Below are 24,115 nucleotides of genomic sequence, written 5' to 3'. Positions count from 1 at the left end.
TCACATGAACGTGTGGAGGAATCTGTATCCTCTTCCTGCCAACCAAGGAATGGAAGCTCAGAGAGGTGAAGGGCTGTCCTAAAACCATACCCTGGGATCTGCAGAGCTCCGCCCACACCATGGTGTGGTGACCTTACACTTGGCATCTAAGGGAGGAACTTCCTACTTCATGTATTTCGAGATGAACATCACTTGTGAGGGTGTGTGTGGGGGGAGGAGAAGGAGAGACAGGGAGGGAGAGGAGTGAGGCAAGTGTGCTTCTAGGGCAGGCAACTCTCCCGCCTGGGACTCACCGAGCCTGCTGCGTCTGGTCTCCTCGGGGGACACAGGCCGCAGCTTCCTCTCAGCCTTGATCTCTTCCAGGATCCTTTCGTGGAGGCTCCGGGGCCGCGGTGGAGTAGGTTTCAGTTTTCTGGCTGAGGCCTTAGGAAAAAAGTAATAGCTAGAGCTGGAGTAGTTATCCTTAAATAATTCTTACTGAAGTCCATTCATATAGCACAGTATTATGAAGCTGTATCTTACTGACTGCCATACTGCTTGATAAGTTTTCGAGCCATAGGAAGATGACTGGATGGCACAGTGGTTCAAGCACATGAACTCAAGCCACGCTAATGAGTCAGCTGTGCTCCAGCTACTGTCATGGCATGCTGCAGCCCACGGGTTGCAAAGAGTTGGACACGACTAAGCAACTGCAGTGACCTGTTGTCATGCTCCCTACACGCTACCATGACAGGCAAGCTGCTGAAATGCAAGCAGTATGTCATCTCTATTACTGTTTTTGAAAGTAACGTTTTTGAGTTAAGTCATAACAACCTTCTTAGATCATTCACTTCAGTCTGCAGCTGAGGAAATAAAGGCTCGGGAAGGCTGATGAACTTGCTCAAAAAGATGAATTTGCTAAAAAACGTGCGCTCACCACACTGTGCGTGGGTGTGCAGAGCTGGGCTCTGATTCCATGCTCTCTCTGCTCTACACAACCTGCCCTCCTAAGATCATTTCCTACGTGGCCTCTTTCCCTTATTAGAGAAAGATTTATAAGAGGAATGATTAACTGTGTTTTAGATATATACAAACTAACAAGGAAATACCCTTTCTTTCTAGTTACTGAAGTTACTGAATGTACAAGGGGTTTGAGAGGCCCTGGTGAGTGCTGGCTGTGGAGCCAGGGGAGGTAAGTGTAGAGCAGAGGAAACACAAACCAACACTGAGATCTGATCAGAACACCCTGATCCATGGTCTCCAGAAAGAACCCCACAAACAGAGGACCATGGCTACTGTGAAAGAAGAGGCAGCAATGTGAATTTCCTGTAACCAAGGTGAGGTGTCTGCACCCTTAAGTACAGGGCGGCAGCGCACACGCAAGCTACGTGGCATTGTGTTCACAGTCGGGCTTCACAATCAGGAGAGAAAAGCGTCTCCTCCAGGAGCTGTGTTCTGTGGCCACAGGCTGTGGGCGGAACATGTTGCCACATGTTTGCCAGCCATGGGGAGGTGTCAGACCACGTACTGGATTTAAAGGAGGCCTTGATCGGATGAAGTCCAGGATGATTTCATGAGCACTTTTTTTTAACCGAGGGGGAATATCACCATTCACCTGAAAAGAGACAGAAAGCAGAAGATCCATGTGACGACAGGACAGTCTGTACAAGCTTCTGGGTACACACGTCCACATACCTCATGTGACGACACGATTGTCTGTACAAGCTTCTGGGCACACACATCCACACACATCACTTCAAAGCCACTGCAGTGGAATCTGGCTCCACCAAGGACAAATTTCAAATCAATAAAATGGAGAGCAAATGGCTGAGTGATTCAGAGCAAAAACAACTGTAGGACTGAAGAAATGCCAAGCACACTGCAATTCTACTATTCTGGGAAATTATATGTAAGATACATGCTTCCAACAAAAACTTTCTAAAATTATGACTATGAATGGAATAAGTAATACTATGCTTAATTATTATATAATTTAGAAAGTCTTTCACCTCTTGTTTTCATCCTTGTACAAAGTTTGGGAATACAAATTAAGGGGAAGGGCTGGGGACAGTTCATGTTCTGTAGACAGAATTCAGGTTCAGGTCAAGGAGGGTGTCTGCTATATCAATAGAACTGGTAAGAAGCAGAGTTTGGCAGAGTCCTGGTCTGTCTGACTCCTGCTTTAACATACTCTCTTTTTAAAGCAACATGTCACAAAGATTTTTTAAGAAATTTAAGGAAACTCCAGAAACCCACAAAATCACACCTTAGTACACTCACACTCTGACCCCCCAGGAGGCACAGTTCTGACCGTCAGTCATACTTATTTCCCAGTCTCACATGAAAACAAAGACAGACCTAATAGGCATTTTCTGTTGTGCTTCTCACAAAGCACAACATGCTTTATGCTTCTCATAAATGATGAAAACCAAATGTTAACGAATTATACATCTTGAAAACTGAAGAACACTTTAAACTTCTCAAGATCAGAAAATGAGCATGCTGCTTTGATTAATGAATTGCCTGGAAAGCCTCTGTACTTCCCCCTCTACTTTGGGGACCCACTCTTTTATCTTATCATATTCTAATAATTGTATAATACATCAGTTTTATTGGAGGGAAAAAGGCTAATTCAGTTATTCCTTTATCACCTATGTCTGATTGTTTTTTTGGACAGGTTAGGAAGGTTTCTTTAAACTTCACATTTTGCTATGGGAAATGTCATGTAAAATTTTAGAATTATCATAAAATTTGGTTAAACTTTTTAGAAGTATTTTCTTATCTGAACTGTAAGATTTCAAGGCATGAACAATTTTCTTATGTGTCTCCCAATCTTAAATATATTTTAATTGCTCATGGTCATTAGTCAACTGTTGATTAATTTTTTATTGCTGCTGAATACTCTTGCATTATTTTCTGTTAATGTCACTATTTTTGTGTCAGCTGAGAAATACCCTGATGCTGGAAAAGATGGAAGGCAGGTGGAGAAGGAGAAGACAGGGGATGAGATGGCTGGTTGGATGGCATCACCGACTCAATGGACATGAGTTTGAGTAAACTCTGGGAGTTGGTGACTGACAGGGAGGCCTGGCATGCTGCAGTCCATGGGGCTGCAAAGAGTCAGACACGACTGAATGACTAAAATGGAGTGAGAAATAAAGTTGACTAAAAAAAAAAAAAAAAAAGAACCTGAACTGCTGCTCCAGACCCAGTACCCCCCCTGCAAATGTGGCCACTCAGGTGTATGACAAGCCTCCTGACATCCAGGGTCCTCTTCCCTGTGCCCACCCAACCAGCCCCAGTGAGGACTGGATGCCCCATGTGAGTGTCAGAAGTGAAAGCCACCTGAACCGATCCAACTTGGGATTGCTAGTCCCTGGTGTAAGGAGGCCTATACCAGTGGAGCTGAAGGCCCGCCACAGTACTCTTTACCCATGGACCTCAGGTTACACGATTTTTCTTTTTAAACCTTGTATGAACAACTTAATCAGAATCTTCTATTCTACTCCTGAATAGGATAATACATGTCTTTTCAGCTATTTTTCACTTGCTTTTATTTTAATGTCCTTTCCATCACAACAGGGTTGAGGAAGACAATGCCTGAAATAAGGCCAAGGTTGTAAGTTCCATTCCCCAAACAAGCACAGTAATGTCAGTGTTTTCACTAGTCAGAAGCTGGATCCTGGATCCCAGTTATCCAGCGTGTGTCACTGCTCATGAGAGAAACCTCAGGCCAGTGCAAACGTGAGTCAGTCTATTCCATATAGGCAGGAGAGAAAGTGTGCAAATTCCACTCTACTACTGGGTCAGTGAGATTACTTTTTTAATATAGACACAGAACACATTCTGAAACAAGTTATCTGAGTTGTAAGGATAATTTCTAGAATGAACACAAACTGTAGACCTGTAAGTAAATAAGACAGTTACATAACTTAATCTTACTTTTGAGTCACAATGCCTTAAAAAAAAATAACACTTCTAAACAAAAGATGTTAAGTTTCTACATTGTTATTTCTAAAGGTGACTTATTTGAAGTTATTTGTTACAATTATTTTACCAAAACACTTTGAAAGAAGTCAATTGAAATGTTTTGTACTTCTATAATTTAATATTCTGAACATGATCCAATATGGCTAAGTCATTCAATTCCCACCATCAGCTTCACAAATATACAGAAAAAGGTGGATTACTATGGTGTAGTTATGCATTTTAAACCTGAAGATTAAATTAAGACCATCTTAAAATATTGCCTCAGATACAGACTGTATGTGAAAATCCTATTTGTGTATGTTTACTTTTTACAACAATATTTGTTTTTAAAAAAATTAGAAAGTGGCATTACATTGATAACAGTAAAATTTTTTAAAAATGTATCTAGTTTTTGACTGATTAAATACGAGCAGTTGAATTTCCACTCTCACTTAGGAGGTACAAATATATATAATAAGGAATTAATTAGAAGCTTAGCCTGTTGGACTAAACATGAAAATTTACCCCACACAAAACCGATCACCATTAGAACTGCCATCTGCCCAGTTCCCTACAGAGGGGCTCACTATAAACTTAAGTCAAGTGAACTGCATGGAATTAGCCATAGAGAGAACGACAGAAAAAGGAAAAAAACAATGGGTACCACAGAGCAGTAACGTTTTTCCTTACTTACTACTCACAACCTCCAAACTGTACAAACATTCACATAAGAGGAGTCCCACAGGGACTGAAAATATAAGAAAAGATAAAGAAAATGTGAAGAACTAATGGCTGAAAACTTGCAAAATTTGATAATAAAACAAATCTGCTCATCCAAGAAAAATGAAGTGAAAGTGTTAGCTGCTCAGTCATGTCTGATTCTTTGCAACCCCATGGACTGTAGCCCACCAGGCTCTGCTGTCCACAGAAACGTTTGCCAGGCAAGAATATCAGAATGGGTTGCTATTCTCTTCTCCAGGGGATCTTCCTGACCCAGGGATCAAACCTGTCTTCTGCATCGCAGGCAGATTCTTTACCATATGAGTCACATCTATAAATTCCAAGCAAAAGACTCAAAGAAAGGAAAAAAAAAAAAAAGACTCAAAGAGAGCCATAACAGAACACATTATATTCAAATTGTTGACAGACGAAAATATTGAAAGCAGCAAAAAATGACTGTCACATAGAAGGAATCCTCAAAAGATTCACAGGTGATTTCTCATCAGAAAACAGAGGTCAAAGGCAGTGGGATAATGTTTAAAGATAAACAAAAACAATTTCAGCCAAGAATACTATACCCAGCAAAACTCTACTTCAAAATGAAGAAGAAATTAAGACATCCTCAGGCAAACAAGCACTAAGAGAGTTCACCACTAGTAACCCTGACCTACAAGAAATGCTAAAGGAAGTCACTTAGGTTTAGAGAAAAGGACAGTAGACCGTAACTTGAAGCCACAAGAGAATACTGTGATAATTGTACAAAACATATAGAACAATCTAGATGAGACAGACAAGTTCGTATAAAGATACAAACTACCAAGACTAAGAAGGAACGAAGGGAAGGAAGGAGGGGAGAGGAAAGAAAGGAAGGACATGAACCTAACCAGACCTGTAACAGGGAGAGAGATTAAATCCACAATCAAAAATCTCCCAATAATGATAAGCCCAGGACCTGAAGACTTCATTTGTGGATTCTACTCAAATATTTAAAGGATTAGTCCCACCCTTCACAAACTGTTTCAAAAATTAGAAAAAGAGGCATCACTCCCCATTTTACTGTGAGGCCAGTCTTACCCCAATATGAAGGCAGACAAAGACCTCACAAGAAAATAGTAGATAAAATTCCTTCTGAACATGGGCACAAAAATCCTCAAGAAAGTATCAGGAAGTACTCTAGCAGCAAGTTAAAAGGATTATACATCATGACCAAGTGGGATTTATCCCATAAACACAAGGGTGGTTTAACATATGAAAAATCACTCAATGTAATATGTCACATTAACAGAATGAAACAAAAGAACCCACATGATTTTCTTTATTGATGCAGAAAAAGGATTTGTCAAAATCCAACACACTTTTATGATAAAAACACACAACAAACTTGGACTGGAAAGAAACTTCCTCAGCATGATAAAAGTCATTTGCGAAAAGATTGAATGCATTCCCCCTAAAATCAGGAATCCGACAATACGGATGCATGCTTTTGCCACACCCATTCAACAAAGAACTGAAGGTTCTAACCAGGGTGACCACCAGGCATCCAGATTGGAAACAAAGAAATAAATGGATCCCGTTTCACAGATAACATGAACATATATATCAAATAAAATACCCTAAATAACTCAAGAAAACTATTTTAGCTAATAAGCTCAGCAAAAAGAGCAAAAAAATTGTTTTCACCACGTCCCTGTATTTGTAAGAGAGTAAATTTAAAAATACATGGCAACACGAGCCATGGACACACGTAGGTAAGGACTCTTCCAATGAGTGGGTGGTTTGAGCAGAGACCTGAGAAGTGAAGAGAAGTGAGTTACACAGACGTGTAAGAGGCCTCCAGCAAGAGAGACAGCAAGGGCTCAGCTGCAGGTCACAAGAGGGACCTTTTAGGTGGCGGCAGAGACCAGGGGAGTAAAGAGGAGACCAGCCAGGAAGGTGGCAGAAGGTGAGGGCTGAGAGGCAACCCACACCAGACTCTGAGGCCAAGATCAAAACGGCTGCTTATTGTGAGTGTGATGGAAAGAAGTGGAAAGTTTTATGCAGGGTGATGACATGGTCACATTTTCAATTTAACAGGTTTACTCAAGCTGTTTTGGGGGCAAGAGTAAGAACGGACCACCTGGAGGCCACAATAATAGTCTAAATGAGAGGTGATGATGGGCTCTGAAATGGATGCAGAGGTAGAGCTAGCAGGGTTCCGAGTCTAAAAGCTTAACTCAGGATTTCACTGGAGCTTTTGAAAAAGACTTATATGCAAGGTTACACAAAACAGCCTGCTTATAACTAGACAACTTGATTAGCTTAATAAACTCTGGTGCAGCTACAGCTGGGAAAGAGGCAGTCACTTAGAAATGATGATGTTGAATAATGACACAGGAAAACACGTTATGTGAAAACACTCACATGTTATGTGAAAACAACGGTCACAGGACAAAGTTTTCAATATTAATCCATTTTGCCCAAATAAAGTGGACAGAAAAAAGACTGAAGGTCATGCACCAGCCTGTTAGCAAACTTTCTGTCTCAACTGTGAAATTACACATTTGTAACTTTTCTTCTTGAGCTTATTATATTTACCAACTTTTCTATAAAGACCATGCATTAATTTTATGAGAAGCAATAATTTTTAAAACATAATAGTGAAAAGATTTTTAACAAGATTACCAAAAACCAACCATTTGAATCCATGAATAGTTTCCTGTTACTTACCATCACTTTTCGCAAAGTGTATCTTCTGGATCGAATGTCATCCATTAGCATCTCGTATGGGGTGAGCTGATATTCAATAGGCAGTGGGTTGTACTGCCGCTCCTGGACCTTCTTGAGCTTTACTCCATTCCGCAAATCCCTCATCACCTGCACCCAGAACCGAGCCTGAAGGAGCCAAGTGTGGAAAAACATTCGTGAGTAAATTTACTAATTTACTCTAAATAGTTATAGTCATACAGAAGAAATTAAGAGCTTGGATTACAAAACACCAAGTAAACCAAACAAAAACTATTTTAAAAATTAGGGACCAAAAAGCTGGTGGAAAGCCAGTCGAGAATCCACCAGCTCTAACTGTGGAGACATCTGGATAAAACCCTAACTCACCCCTGTGCCACCTGCATCCAGCCTCAGTGCCCCTCGCGTCCCATCCGTCATGTGGCTCTGTGTACCGCAAAGGCGCCAGCTTCTCACACTGGACTCTGGGTATGGCTCTACATCTGGCTTGGCCACTGGAATATTAGTGGACACGACACAACCAAATGCTTCAACAGCAAATGCACAAGGGCATGTCACTCTGCTCCTGTCACTCCCTGGAAACACCTAGCGTGGGCTGGCACAAGGCCCTCTGGCAGGATTATCTGGGAGAGAGATGAAGCAGAGTGGAGCCACCACTCTGGTCTACAGATGCATGAGCTGAGTAAACACTACTGCTTCAGACCGAGGTATAGTGTCACGTTCAGTTACACAGCGGTACTGTAACCACAGCTAACTGGGACAACCACCAACTGCCCCTGGACATCCAAGCAACTTGTTTCCAATTTCTGAACCCTGGCTTCCTCATCAATAAAAAAAGTGATACTTTATAACTTGTTGAGAGCGGAGGTATAGTGTTCTACACAGAGAAAATGCTAAAAAATGACAATTTTTGTTTTGTTATGTCTTTTTACAAATTATTTAATATCAAATTCCTTATCTATAAGTAACACCAAGTTGCTTTACTGCCCTTCAAGAAAATGAGATATATGTGAAGTATTTATAATAAAACATACTAAATATGTTATTATTATACTTTAACCCGTTTGTTATCCTGCCTGTAAGCTGTCAGTCTCAACTTCAGGAAAGAGAAAATTAATATATTTAACTGAAATATTATACAATGTTAAAAATTAACAAGTGGCTCAAATAGCTACATAAATGTATGTCAAACTTATCAAACTGTACTTTTAAAATATATGCAGCTTACTGTTATGTACACTACACCTTAATAAAGCTGTTGGAAAATGACAAAATCTATCAAGGGCAAAAGCAACTTGTTCATAACCTCTTAAACTGAGTTTTCTGATTTCCTCACTTCATGTGTCACTATTTATCCAGTACCTTTAACATGAAAAGTCAGAACCCTACCATGTGCCTTCCCACTAACAGCTGAACGCAGCTCAGTCCAGCTTCATATATTCACTGTCCTGTCCCGACTCTGAGTCCTACAGGAAGGCAGCAACCCTCGAGGTCAGCAGGCCTAGGATCTAGCACCATGCTGAAGAAACAGCAGACATTTGGCAGGGTCACATGAATACACAGTCATCTGTCCTGGAAATCTGTCTTCTCTCTCACGGGGGCAGAAACGCTGCATGACCCATCTGCATTCCCAGGCCCCAATCCAGTTTGACTATTTACTGGATAATGAACAGGCCTCACTATAGCCTCTGCTGCTGCTGCTAAGTCACGTCAGTCGTGTCCAACTCTGTGTGACCCCACAGACGGCAGCCCACCAGGCTCCCGTCCCTGGGATTCTCCAGGCAAGAATACTGGAGTGGGTTGCCATTTCCTTCTCCAGTGCATGAAAGTGAAAAGTGAAAGTGAAGTCGCTCAGTCGTGTCCGACTCTTCGCGACCCCATGGACTGTAGCCTACCAGGCTCCTCCGTCCATGGGATTTCCAGGCAAGAGTACTGGAGTGGGGTGCCATTGCCTTCTCCCACTACAGCCTCACTAAATCCTTAAACAGAGCTTCAACTCTGACTTACACATAAGATACTAAGGTACCCATACACTTAGAAAGGTCAATAGTGTAAAACACTGAAATTCTCAGAGACCCTGGGGGGTTTCTAATAAAATCAGACAGTTTGCAAATTGGTATAGTATCAATTCATATGGTAGTCCTTATGATAAACTAGCATTTTAATAACATGGTATGATTTCTCCAACACTAAACAGCACAGAGACAATACCCAGCCATCTTACCCAGTCAGCATTTTTCAGCTCTTCCAGGTCTGTGTTCGATTCATCACTCTTCTCCATTTCTTGAATCTTCTTTAGATTCTACGAATTAAAATTCAAATAAAACATTTATGCATCAAATTTCATTGAACTACCTTCTCAAATTAAAATTCTGAATGAAAGTGAAAGTTGTGTCTGATTCTTTACAGCCCCATGGATAGTCCATGGAATTCTCCAGGCCAGAATACTGAAGTGGGTAGCCATTCCCTTCTCCAGGGGATCTTCCCAATCCAGGATCAAACCCAGGTCTCCCACATTGCAGGCAGATTCTTTACCAGCTGAGCCACCAGGGAAGCTCTAGATATTTTCAGAAGACAAGAGTGCCTGAAGAGCTATGGGTGGAGGTTTGCAACACTGTATAGGAGGTGGTGATCAAAACCACCCCTAAGAAAAAGAAATGCAAAAAGGCAAAATGGCTGTCTGAGGAGGCCTTACAAAATAGCTGAGAAAAGAAGAGAAGCTAAAGGCAAAGGAGAAAAGGAAAGATACACCCATTTGAATGCAGAGTTCCAAAGAATAGCAAGGAGAGATAAGAAAGCCTTTTTCAGTGATCAATGCAAAGAAATAGAGGAGAAAAACAGAATGGGAAGACTAGCGATCTCTTCAAGAAAATTAGAGATACCAAGGGAACATCTCATGCAGATGGGCAAAATAAAAGAGAAACAGTATGGACCTAACAGAAGCAGAAGATATTAAGAGGTGGCAAGAATACATAGAACTATACAAAAAAGATCTTCGTAACCCAGATAACCATGATGGTGTGACCACTCACCTAGAGCCAGACATCCTGGAATCCAAAGTCAAGTGGGCCTTGGGAAGCATCACTACAGACAAAGCTAGTGGAGGTGATGGAATTTCAGCTGAACTATTTCAAATCCTAAAAGATGATGCTGTTAAAGTGCTATATTCAATATGCCAGCAAATTTGGAAAATTCAGTGGTGGCCACAGGACTGGAAAAGGTCAGTTTTCATTCCAATCCCAAAGAAAAACAATGCCAAAGAATGTTCAAACTACCACACAACTGCACTCATTTCACATAGCTAGCAAGGTAACGCTCAAAATCCTCCAAGCTAAGCTTCAACAGTATGTGAACTGAGAAATTCCAGGAATACAAGCTGGATTTAGAAAAGGCAAAAGAACCATAGATCAAATTGCCAACATCCATTGAATCACAGAAAATTCAAGAGAATTCCAGAAAAACACCTACTTCTGTTGCACTGACTACACTAAAGCCTTTGGCTCCGTGAACCACAACAAAGTGTGGAAAATTCTTAAAGAGATGGGAATACCAGACCATCTTACCTGCCTCCTGAGAAACCTATAGGCAGGCCAAGAAGCAATAGTTAGAACCAGACATGGAACGATGGACTGGTTCCAAATTGGGAAAGAAGTAGGTCAAGGCTATATATTGTCACCCTGCTTATTTAACTTCTATGCAGAGTATATCATGTGAAATTGCTGGGCTAGATGAAGCACAAGCTGGAATCAAGATTGCAGGGAGAAATATCAATAACCTCAGATATGCAGATGATACCACCCTTATGGCAGAAAGCAAAGAGGAACTGAAGAGCCTCTTGATGAAAGTGAAAGAGAAGAGTGAAAAGGCTGGCTTAAAACTCAACATTCAAAAAACGAAGATCCTGGCATCTGATCCCATCATTTCATGGCAAATAGATGGGGAAACAATGGAAACAGTGACAGACTTTATTTTCCTGGGCTCCAAAATCACTGCAGATGGTACTGCAGCCATGAAATTAAAAGACATTTGTTCCTTGGAAGAAAAGCTATGACAACCTAGACAGCATATTAAAAAGCAGAGACATACTTTGCTGACAAAGGTCCATATAATCAAAGCTATGGTTTTTCCAAGAGTCATGTATGGATGTGAGAGTTGGACCATAAAGAAGGTTGAGCGCCAAAGAATTGATGCTTTTGAACTGTGGTTGTTGGAGACAACTCCTCAGAGTCCCTTGGACTGCAAGGAGATCAAACCAGCCAATCCTAAAGGAAATCAACCCTGAATATTCATTGGAAGGACTGATGCTGAAGCTGAAGTTCCAATACTTTGGCCACCTGATGGGAAGAGCCAACTCATTGGAAAAGACCCTGATGCTGGGAAAGATTGAAGGCAGGAGGAGAAGGGGATGACAGAGAATGAGATGGTTGGATGGCATCACCAACTCAGTGGACATGAGTTTGAGCAAGCTCCAGGAGATGGTGAAGGACAGGGAAGCCTGGCGTACTGCAGTCCATGGGGTCACAAAGACTCAGACATGAGTGAGCACCTGAACCACCACCACCACCACCTTCAGATAAAACATTCTGAAGCAAATAGTACAGCCAATTTCAATAACAGATGGTGACTATTAAGCCTGTGCTCTAGAGCCTGGGAGCCACAACCACTGAGCCCATGTGCTGCAAATACTGAGCCTGTGTGCCTAGAGCCTGTGCTCCACAAGAAAAGCCACAGCAATGAGAAGCTCTCACACTACTACTAGAGTAGCCCCCACTCACTGCAACCAGAGAAAAGCCTGTGCAGCAATGGAGACCCAGCATAGTCATAAATAAATAAATAAAATTATAAAAAAAATAAAATAGACGGTGGACCACAGAGGGACAGACTAGGAGATTATTCTGGTTTCCTTTTCAGCCTTGTGGTTGAACCTCAGTCACAACATTAATTCACATCTCAGCTGTATTGACATCTGCATCTCCATCAACTCAACACTGTATCCATCATTAATCACACAGATTTAACTTCCTCTCTGTTTTTTTTTTTTTCTTCTTAACTAAAGTCCTGTTTTTATCTTCACTGCAAATCCTTTAATCCAAACACCATCTGACTCTGCCTGGACGTCTGGCCGCTGCCCTGCCCCCAGCCTTGTCTCCCTCACTGTCTCCTCCTCCAGAAGTAGGCTTAAAAGAATCTTTAGTGTTCCGGGGAAGCCCTCCCCTCCTTCCTGGTTAAGCCACGTCTTCCTATCATACCAGCTGCAGCACCATAAACCTCTCCTCTATAGCCGTCACCAACTGTATAATTTTACATTTGTTCGTACTTTCCCTCTAGACTTCATGAGGCAGAATTCTACTCTCAGAAGCTAATACAAATATTGGCATTTTTGAAGCTCAATATCTATCTATTAATTTAATGGAGGAATTTCAATATATAAAATGCCCTTTATTTATTTCTGATGGAATCTGTATATATTGTGAAATGGCTACCACAATAAGGTTAGCGACCACTTCTGCCACCTTATACAATTACCTTTTGTTGTTGCTGTTGTAAGAACATTTACTTTCTTAGCAGTTTTCAAGTATGTAATATAGCATCATGAACTGCAATCATCATGCTGTACATTACACGCCCAGAACTTAAAAATGAAAGTTTGTACCCTTTCAGTTTCATCAATTCAATGTTCGTAATTTTAAGAAAACATTGATAGGCAAAACATACACAACCATCCCTCAGTACTCTTGGGGCTTGGTTCCAGGACTGCTGGTGGACTCTGAAATCTGCAGGTGTTCAAGTACCTTGTTGGCTCCCTGCATCTGCAGTTCTGCATCCATGGATGCATCGTGTAAGGACTGTGTATAAGCAGATCCTCACAGCTCAAACCTGCATTGCTCAAGGCTCAGCTACACTCACATGTTAGTCACAAATCTGTACTGCACCACTTCAACTCACAGTAACTCAACCTTAATATACTTGCTAAGCCTATTTGTCTGACTGTGTTTGGATTGGGTTTAAAGGCATTGTATAAAATCTGGTTTACTCTATATGAAAATACTGAATGAATACTTACTATGAAACATTTCTAAACCATTTATTTTTAGGTTCTCAGCATCTGGGGCTGACCACCTGCACAGAGAGTATATAACACCCCTGGAAGCTGGGCTTAGCCAAGGGAGCTGCCCTTCAAGGAGTCCAACCCTCTGGGCAGCCCCTCCAGTCACTGGTCCCTGCAGAAGTACATAGGTCAGGCCCCCCACCCCCAGCTCCTGAGATCCCCGTGGGATCAGCCAAGACCTGCTGTCCTGCATCACAGTTAACTTTTCCCTTACCCCTTGCAGTTGTTCCCCAAGTAACCCCAATAAACCTTATGAATTCAAATTTCAACTCAGTCTACTTCCTCGAGGGATTCTGTCCACAGATGGAACATTTTACAGATATTGTAATGTGCATATATCAGAAACAAAACTGACATGAACTTGAAAGGTAAAAGTCACTATTTAAAGATATTCTGACTCACATCAAGTGCTGGAGACGCTGAATGGGCACTGCTGTTGTTTTAGAAGTCCCGTTCTGCCCCCCTGGCAACGGTCCCTCTTCCCGGGGATACATGACGGAGCTCAGGCTCAGGCCCAGGCCCAGAACCTCATCACCATCACAGGTGGGGACAGCACCCTGACAGGCAGCCCAGGCCATCTCCCCCTGCAATGGCTGGCTCCCAAGTAGGTACCTGACCCCTGTCTTCCTCCCAGACTTTCTCACCTCAGTTCACAGAAAAGACTTCCTGCTGGAGTTACTGAGCTGATAGAGTGAGATGTGTGCAGACTGTCAACTGGCTGGCCTTTTTAGGAAGAGCCTATGCTGGGGGCGTCCAGAGAGAGGACGCCATCCCGATTACTGGGTGTGAGGTACTGGATCCAGCCCTGCCCTTAGACTCCTCCCACTCCCGTCAAGCTAATCTGAGTGAATTTCTGTCACTTTCAACAGAAAGAATTATGATCTAACATGTCCCCTTAATCCAGAAACATGAATTCATGCTTCTGTGTCTTAGGGGTGGTCTGGTGGAACAGTACAAACAGCACAGGCCCTCCTTCCATCCAACCGTAGTCGTTACTGCTCTGACATGTCCCTGAGGAGTGTAGCCAGGACGGCCTGTCAAGACTCCACACATTGCTATCTTTACCTGTGCTGTGACAAAACCCTCAGCTCCCTGATGCTAAGAACCACCATCTGCTCTCTGTAACAGTGATGATAACTTAAATGAATGGCCTGAGAATTTCATACTTCATTTTTCTGAACAGACACTTCCTTGCTGTGTCACTTTGGACAATCACAACTGCTCCAGTCCTCAATTTGATCTTCTCACTGTAAAATGCAGGTGTTCGTAAATACCTTTTCAATTATTTTAACATTACATAAAATAGTACCCAAGAAATGCAGCATTTGAATTGGCTCATATTAAGCACATTAGATATAAGTCATTTAGTGGTTATTTGGTAGACTTAAGTTACTACTGTTGTGGTTGTTCAGTCACTCAGTCATGTCTGACTCTTTGAGACCCCATGGACTGCAGCACACCAGGCTTCCCTGTCCTTCACTATCTCCTGGAGTTTGCTCAAACTCATGTCCATTGAGTTGGTGATGCCATCCAACCATCTCATCCTCTGTCATCCCCTTTCCTCCTGCCTTCAATCTTTCCCAGCATCAGGGTCTTTTCCAATGAGTCAGTTCTTCACATCAGGTGGCCAAAGTATTGGAGCTTCAGTATCAGTCCTTCCAATGAATATTCAGGGTTGATTTCCTTTAAGATTGACTGGTTTGATCTCCTTGCAGTCCAAGAGACTCTCAAGAGTCTTCTCTAACACACATTCGAAAGCATCAGTTCTTCAGTGTTCAGCTTTCTTTATGGTCCAACTCTCACATCCACACATGACTACTGGAAAAACCATAGCTTTGACTATATAGACCTTTGTTGGCAAAGTGATGTCTCTGCTTTTTAATATGCTGTCTAGTTTTGTCATAGCTTTTCTTCCAAGGAGCAAGCATCTTTTACTTTTTTTTTTTTTCATTTATTTTTATTAGTTGGAGGCTAATTATTTTACAATATTGTAGTGGTTTTTGCCATACATTGACATGAATCAGCCATGGATTTACATGTGTTCCCCATCCTGAACCCCTCTCCCACCTCCCTCCCCATCCCATCCCTCTGGGTCATCCCAGTGTACCAGCCCTGAGCACTTGTCTCATGCATCCAACCTGGACTGGAGATCTGTTTCAGACTTGGTAATATATATGTTTCAGTGCTATTCTCTCAGATCATCCCACCCTCACCTTCTCCCATAGAGTCCAAAAGTCTGTTCTATACATCTGTGTCTCTTTTTCTGTCTTGCATATAGGGTTATTGTTACCATCTTTCTAAATTCCATATATATGTGTTAGTATACTGTATTGGTGTTTATCTTTCTGGCTTACTTCACTCTGTATAATGGGCTCCAGTTTCATCCATCTCATTAGAACTGATTCAAATGTATTCTTTTTAATGGCCGAGTAATATTCCACTGTGTATATGTACCATAGTTTTCTTATCCATTCATCTGCTGATGGGTATCTAGGTTGCTTCCATGTCTTGGCTATTATAAACAGTGCTGTGATGAACACTGGGGTGCAGGTGTCTCTTTCAGTTCTGGTTTCCTTGAGCAAGCACCTTTTAATTTTGTGGTTGCAGTCACCATCCTCAGTGATTTTGGAGCCCAAAAAAATAAAGTCTATCCCTGTTTCCATTTTTTCCCCATATATTTGCCATGAAGTGATGGAACCAGATGCCATGATCTTCATTTTTTTTAAGTTGTATTTAACCCAGCTTTTTCACTCTCTTCTTTGACCTTCATCAAGAGGCTCTTTAGTTTCTCTTCAATTACTGCTATTAAAGTGGTATCATCTGCATATCTGATGTTGGTGACATTTCTCCTGGCAATCTTAATTCCAGCTTGTGTTTCATCCAGCCTGGCATTTCACATGATGTACTCTGCATATAAGTTAAATAAGCAGGGAGACAATATACAGCCTTGACATATTTCTTTCCCAATTTTGAACCAGTCTGCTGCTGTTCCATGTCCAGTTCCAGTTCTAAATATTGCTTCTTATCCTGCATACATGTTTCTCAGGAAGCGGGTAAGGTAGTCTGATATGTCCATGTCTTTAAAGAATTTTCGATAGTTTGTTGTGATCCACACAGTCAAAGGCTTTAGCAGGGTCAATGAAGTAAATGTTCTTTTGGAATTCCCTTGCTTTTTCTATGACCCAATGGACGTTGGCAATTTGATCTCTGGTTCCTCTGCCTTTTCTAAATCCAGTTGTACATCTGGAAGTTCTCAGTTCACATACTGCTGAAGCCTAGCTTGAAGGATTTTGAGCATAATCTTGCTAGCATGTGAAATGAGTGCAACTGTGCAGTAGTTTGAACATTCTTTGGGATTGGAATGAAAACTGATCTTTTCTAGTCCTATGGCCACTGCTGAGTTTTCCAAATATGTCAGTATTGAGTGCAGCACTTTAACAGCATCATCTTTTCGGATTTGATAGATAGCTCAGTTGGAATTCTATCACCTTTACTAGCTTTGTTTATAGTAATGCTTTCTAAGGCCCACTTGATTTCACATTCCAGCATGTCTGGTTCTAGGTGTGTGACAACACCATCGTGGTTATCTGAGACATTAGCACTTATTTTGTACAGTTCTTCTGTGTATTCTTGCCACTTCTTCTTAATCTCTTTTGCTTCTGTTAAGTCTTTGCCATTTATGTCCTTTATTGTGCCCATCTTTGCATGAAATGATTCCCTTGGTAGCTCCAATTTTCCTAAAGAGATCTCTAGTCTTTCCCATTCTATTGTTTTCCTTTGTCTCTTTGCAAAGATAAGAAGGCTTTCTTATTTCTCCTTGTTATTCTCTGGAACTCTGCATTCAGTTGGGTATATCTTTCCCTTTATCCTTTGCCTGAACTGAAAAATTCATACTCAAATTGAAGAAAGTAGGGAAAACCACTAGGTCACTCAGGTATGATCTAAATTCAAAGCCCTTATAATTATACAGTGGAGGAGACGAATTGATTTAAGGGACTAGATTTGGTAGATAAGGAGTGCCTGAAGAACTATAGACAGAGGTTTGTAACATCATACAGGCGGTGGTGACCAAAACCATCCCCAAAAAAAGAAATGCAAAAAGGTAAGGTGTTTATCTGAAGAAGCCTTAAAAATAGCTGAGAAAAGAAGTAAAATGAAAGGCAAAGGAGAAAGGGAAAGATATACCCAAATGAGTTCCAGAGAATAGCAAGGAGAGATAAGTTACTACAAGCCAATGAATATCTATGAAGATTTGATTGTGAACACTCTCAGTCTATCACAAAAACATTTGTCTTTTTCCAAAAAAAATTTTTTGTTTCTTTACCAAATAGGATCTCTTTAGCCTCTTGTGAAGTAAAAATCTTAACTCAGCAATAAATCAATATAAATATCTGAGAATCTGTAAATACTACAGTTGAACAAACCTGAACAAATGTGCAATGAAGAATCTCAGATTTTGTCATTAGCAGCAAAAACAAATGAGTTATTAGAAAATAAATTACAGATTTTTATAGTTTTAGAGACAAGCTTCTGTCAGTTATAGTCTAAGTTCTGAATAAGTTGTTGTTGGGTTTTTTTTTTTTGCTTGCACAAATGTAATAACAGATGCCAACCTGTGCTTGGAATATGGTGAGAAAGTCCTAACAGAGAGCACCCACATGGCAATTAACTCTCCCCATTTCTGACATAACCATTCTCAAGCTTGCAATTAGAACTGCTCTCTGCCAACATTTTTAGTTCCCAGCATCTTAGTTCCCAGCATGGTAACGATAACCCTATATGCAAAACAGAAAAAGAGACACAGATGTACAGAACAGAATTTTGGACTCTGTGGGAGAAGGCGAGGGTGGGATGTTTCGAGAGAACAGCATTGAAACATGTATATTATCTAGGGTGAAACAGATCACCAGCCCAGGCTGGATGCATGAGACAAGTGCTCGGGCCTGGTGCACTAGGAAGACCCAGAGGGATCGGATGGAGAGGGAGGTGGGAGGGGAGATCGGGATGGGGAACACATGTAAGTCCATGGCTGATTCATGTCAATGTATGACAAAAGCCACTACGATATAGTAAAGTAATTAGCCTCCAACTAATAAAAATAAATGAAGGAAAAAAAAAGTAAATAAAATCTACCCTGTGAATCACAAGTACATCAAATGCTCAGAGTAGTTTTAATTTATTTGCATAGATATAACATCAGCTCACACATAAATACCTCTTTTTAGGTTAAACCACCCTTAAAATATACACACTCATGTATATATACATGAATATAATTATATTAATATACAATTATACAAATTATACAAAACATACAATAATATAATTACATTAATATACTATTATTATACAATTATATTAATGTAATATTGATTATACTATCGTACAATTATAATATTGATTATTATAATACAATATATACGTGAATACAATTCATGTACTAAAATAATATTTTAACAATAGCATTTTAGTGATCACCCTTTTCCTCCATATTGTTAACCATTTAGAACTGTTATTTAATGGTATTTCTCTGTGAAATGGGTATGTTTTCAGTTAGAAACTTTTACATGTGTAAAAATGAGTGTCTCAAGAATTCCTTGGAAAAAATTTACTCAGTTAAAAGATACTAATATACTTTTAAAGAAATTACTTACATAGAGATTATTAAATGCATATCTCAAGTGATAATGTTGCTTATACAAATATTGCCTATAATAAAGAGAACATGTATATCAGCTCCACAGAGTAAAAGCCATGATATCCTTCCTAATTCAGATACTTTTGCCACAGAAAAGCAAGAAAAGGGACTTTATCATATTTATCAGCCCAAATTAATATTTTTGAAATTACAGCATAAAAAGCCCCCAGTTACAGCAATTCTTGCGATAAATGGAAGTCTTTCACACATATTAAAGAGCTAACATATAATTACTAAAGAATATGATTTATATTTTCTTCAACCTTTAGACACTTTCTTAAAGCTGTAACATGCTCCTTCTCCCAGAAGGATGGAAGAGGGAGAAGAAATGAGAATCCGAGCATTGTACTTAATGAAAAATGTTAAGATTCTAAACTATAAATTTATATTCAGATAGCAAAGCAGTAAAGGAATCTATCTGCCAATGCAGGAGATGCAGATTTAATCCCTGGGTCAGGAAGATTCCTGGAGAAGGAAATGGCAACCCATTCCAGTATTCTTGCCTGGAAAATTCCATGGACAGAGGAGCCTGGCTGACTATAGCCCACAGAGTCACAAAGAGTTGGACACGACTGAGCAACCGACCAAACAAAGCTTAATCTGGATTTCTACAGTTCACCAGAGAAATTAGAAAAAGTATAGATGAAGTCTTCAAAATAAAGGAAATTCATTTCTAAGTTCTAGAAAAGGAATACTGTTCCTCAATTCTCCCAATACTGCTGTAGACAGAGACAGAGACACACACACATACACACTGGTCGAGAGTGTAATGCCTGTCTCTGCCACAGATGGCTGGACTCACAGTATCTCCCTAAACATTTCTCTCTGTCTTTTCAGTTTTTATACTCATCAACTATTCATACCTACAGACATCAGTGATGATCAATGTAAAATAATCACTGAAATATCAGAGACAATATTTACAAATTACATCACAAAAAGCTATTTTCTTAGTAAATGCAAATCCAATAAGACCAATACTCCATTAGAAAAATGGGCAAAGAATATGAATAGGTAACTTAAAAATACAAACAGCTCTTAAGCATGTGAAAAGGTACCCAATATCATTCATAATAAGGAAAATGTAAACTAAAAGTAAAATGTAAACTATATCTCTTGAGAGTCCCTTGGACAGCAAGATCAAACCAGTCAATCCTAAAGGAAATCAATCCTGAATATTCATGGGAAGGCTGAAGGCTGAAGTTGAAGCCCCAATACCTTTGGCTACCTCATGTGAAGAGCTGACTCACTGGAAAAGGCCCTGATGCTGGGAAAGATTGAGGGCAGGAAGAGAAGGGGCACAACAGAGGATGAGATGGTTGGATAGCATCACTGACTCAATGGACGTGAATTTGAGCAAACTGTGGGAAACAGTGAAGGACAGGGAAGCCTGGCATGCGCTGCAGTCCACGGGGTCACAAAGAGACTTAGTAACTGAACAACAAAAACTAAAACTATGAAAGATAAATTTTTACTTATCACTTAGGAAACACATTGTGAAGACGTAGAAAAATAAACACTCTTACATATTTTCAGAGAGTATCAATTAGTAAACATCTATGGAGGATAATTTAATATTTTATGAACATTATAAATGCACAATTTCTCTGACCCAGCTCTTCTCCTTTTTGGAATTTGTCTTACACATGTTAAGACACACAAGAAAATCGCACCCATGAAAAATAAGTTAAAAACTATCTATTGCGGCATTGTTTGTAAAAAGCAAAAGACTGGAAGCAACTTATCTGTTGTCAATAGATGACAGATGACATCAATTACAGCTTAAGCACACAACAGAACATCATGAAGACACACTAAATGTGAACACTACAAACTGACATGAAATGACCTACAAGATACAATATTAAATGAAACAAGGAAGGTTCAGAATAGCATAAAAAAGAAAAAATATTGCTATTTTTCTATTAGGTATACATAAATTGTCTGTGCAAGTACACAGAAGAAATTAACGGTCTCTTCTGCAGGGGAGACTATGAGTGGCTGAGACAGAGGGTGAGGCTTCCTGAACTACTCCTGGACTCCTGGAAGTATGTGAATTTGTTTATTCATTAAAGTTAATAAGTTCATGAAGTTACAGGACCTGATAGGTAGAAGAGTTCTGACATGATCTTTTAAAGAAAGGATTCTTCTGAAAACATTTTAATAGGGAGGGTAGTAATGAAGGCAAAGAAACCTAAAGACAAAGAGAGGGTAATTTCACCATTGCTGCTGAGGTGAGTGTTCTGGGATTTACTCACATTCACAAAACAACATATCAAACAGAAAAGAGAGAGACTTTGACAAGGACTCTAAAAGTTACAGTGATAGATGATTTAATTAAAACGAACAAATGGCAACCTTACAAACAGACATCTGGTGGTAGATTCTTTCTTTCAAAAAATATGTTCACCACTTGGAGAACTAGAAATCCATTTTGGCTATAGCGAGAAATTTCCAGTTAACTTAAATGTCGTCATAGTCCTGAATATTCATTGGAAGGACTGACACTGAAGCTGAAACTCCAATACTTTGGCCACCTGATGCGAAGAACTGACTCATTTGAAAAAACCCTGATGCTGGGAAAGATTGAAGGTGGGAGGAGAAGGGGACGACAGAGGATGAGATGGTTGGATGGCATCACTGACTCAATGGACATGAGTTTGAGTAAACTCCGGGAGTTGGTGATGGACAGGGAGGCCTGGCGTGCTGCAGTCCATGGGGTCGCAGAGTTGGACACAACTGAGGAAGTGAACTGAACTAAATGTCGTCGCAGTTTTATTATTAGAGGTATTGGGAACAGACATGAGAGGGAATGCCAGGAATATAAGAAAGTTAATTAAAATATACTTCAACATGTGAATGAGACAGAGGTCTTGTGGCTTATCTCTGTGAGTGCGCTCAAGCAAGACAGCCTGAAGCCGCATCACAGCAGATGTCCAAGGAGTCAATGTGCTGACTGGTGATGGCACCAGGATACAGGTGGATGTGATTATTGGCTGTGAGATACTGGGAGGGGGAATATTTGATTTTTTTCAACCAATTACAGTTTATAAAATGTGGTTATTTAACTTAAAAAAACAAACAAAAGACAGTTTCATAACAGCTTGATTGTTTATAAAAAGTGTTTTTCCCCTCAGCAAGGAAAAGATACTTTATATATGCATATATAATATTCTGTTTTAAGTAAAATACTTTAGCAATATCTTATTTAAGATTAACTGAGCTCAAGGATTTCATCATAAAATTATGATTCTTGTATAGCAGTAACTGAACTAATACATGTAAATCCTCAATAATGTATTACAGCAATAGCTTTGATGATACAGTGTAAAATTACTCAAATAATCTTTCGAAAATTCATAACAAACCATGCTGATTTTCCACTCACCTTCTTAGCCCACAATTTCAATATATGGTCAAATACTAGCATCTCAAAACAGACTGGCTCTAACCTGGACACTGAGAAATCATCCTCCCATTACAGGGTTTTATTATACGTAGGGTAAGATTTATCCAATCAGAAGAATCTGACTAATAAGGAGTAAAACAGTCACATGTGAGCAAGAATCACTCAAACACTTAGAAAACTAAGGCCCTGGAGTAATGCTGCTCCTTCTGGAGCTCTGAGCACAGGAAAGGGGCCCCATGTGCCTCCATTCCCACGCCACAGCCCACACCCACTGCCCGGGCAGCTGTTCCTGGATCCCAGCTCCTACTGGAGCACCATGTTCAGCCTGTGTCCTCAGGGGATGCACAGCTGCTGGGAGAGCTGCGGAGCTACTGTGCACTGCAGTCTCAGAGCCTTGTCTACGCACGATGAGTGTGCAAGAAATATTGGTTGTCATTCACTGCAACTGCCAAACAGAAGAGATGTAGTGCATGAATTATGAAATTCTGCCCATTGATCCTAATTCCTTTGGGACCTAGGTCTTCCTCAGTCACCAGGAACTGCTTGGCTGAATATAGTTGCTGCATCCTTACAGGTCCGCAAAGTCCAACACTCTGGCTTACAGACTCCTCCCATACCTTCTCATCTCCTATCGCCAGATCCACTTTTGGCATTTGTCACTATTCCTACAACATAAGAAGGGTACTAATCCCACTTCTGTCACCATGGGCAGCTAACAGCATATTCTGCTGCATTGGGCTTCAGACTCCTCTCTGTGAGGTGAGCAGGAGGCAAAAGGTAGAGGGTTAACATCCTTATCAGAGCAATGAGCAAGAGACACTCAGGGATTGTAAGTGCTCATGTGAAAGTGACATAAATTGTTTGAGCCCAGAGCTGCAGCTGAGGACTTTGGGTCTTTTTCCCTTTAAACTACATAAATTTCCTTAGACTGGATATCTCTGAAAAATTAATAAAAATCCAGGAGCACTCCATCTTACCCATACTCCTCTCAGGTTCCCTGGACAGCAGCTCAAATACATGTAGTGACTATAAAAGACTTAAGGCTAATTTTGTTTTGGTCCATTTCTTCTTGAAAGTCAATGCATTAAACACTTAGAAAAAGTGAACTACAGAACAAAACACGCCATCAACCAGGTTGAAAAAAAAAATCTCATTACTGAAGGACCCTAATGTTGCCTGAGGCCAAGGAAGCAGCAAGGGAAGCACACCTAAAAAGACAACAGGAGATATATCCTTGCTCCCTAAATCTATGACAGGGTTGGCAATATAAACATGGTCCTTGTCCTAAGAAGTTCAGTCTAGCGAGGAGACATATGTCAACAGTCATCCCAATAGTGTGATAAGTGACAGAAGCCAGAGCAGAGTGCTCTATGAATGAACACAGAGAATAAAGAAATTAATTTCCATCAGTAACACCATTTCAGGACAGTGGGCATCTGAGCTAAGAGTAAGGAGGCACATTCTAAGTGATAAGAGGAAAAGGACAGTCTGGGCAGATGCAGAGGCCCTT

The 24,115-nt window shown here is 40.4% G+C and overlaps 1 protein-coding gene across 5 annotated transcripts in view; it reads right to left on the bottom strand.

Moving 5' to 3' along the window:
* Window positions 1-24,115, bottom strand: part of SPIRE1 (spire type actin nucleation factor 1) — a 173,895-nt gene that overhangs the window by 29,711 nt on the left and 120,069 nt on the right. For all 5 annotated transcript variants that reach the window (XM_070464511.1, XM_070464512.1, XM_070464513.1 and 2 more), the window contains 4 exons: window positions 9,614-9,691; window positions 7,375-7,539; window positions 1,508-1,594; window positions 294-423 (listed from right to left, as the gene is read on the bottom strand). In XM_070464511.1, coding sequence (XP_070320612.1) covers window positions 294-423; window positions 1,508-1,594; window positions 7,375-7,539; window positions 9,614-9,691 — 460 coding nt within the window. The remainder of the gene's footprint in view (window positions 1-293; window positions 424-1,507; window positions 1,595-7,374; window positions 7,540-9,613; window positions 9,692-24,115) is intronic.

This window comes from Odocoileus virginianus, unplaced genomic scaffold, assembly GCF_023699985.2.
Source record: "Odocoileus virginianus isolate 20LAN1187 ecotype Illinois unplaced genomic scaffold, Ovbor_1.2 Unplaced_Contig_27, whole genome shotgun sequence".
NCBI classification, from domain to species: Eukaryota; Metazoa; Chordata; class Mammalia; order Artiodactyla; family Cervidae; genus Odocoileus; species Odocoileus virginianus.
This window is presented reverse-complemented; position numbering and strand designations above follow the sequence as displayed.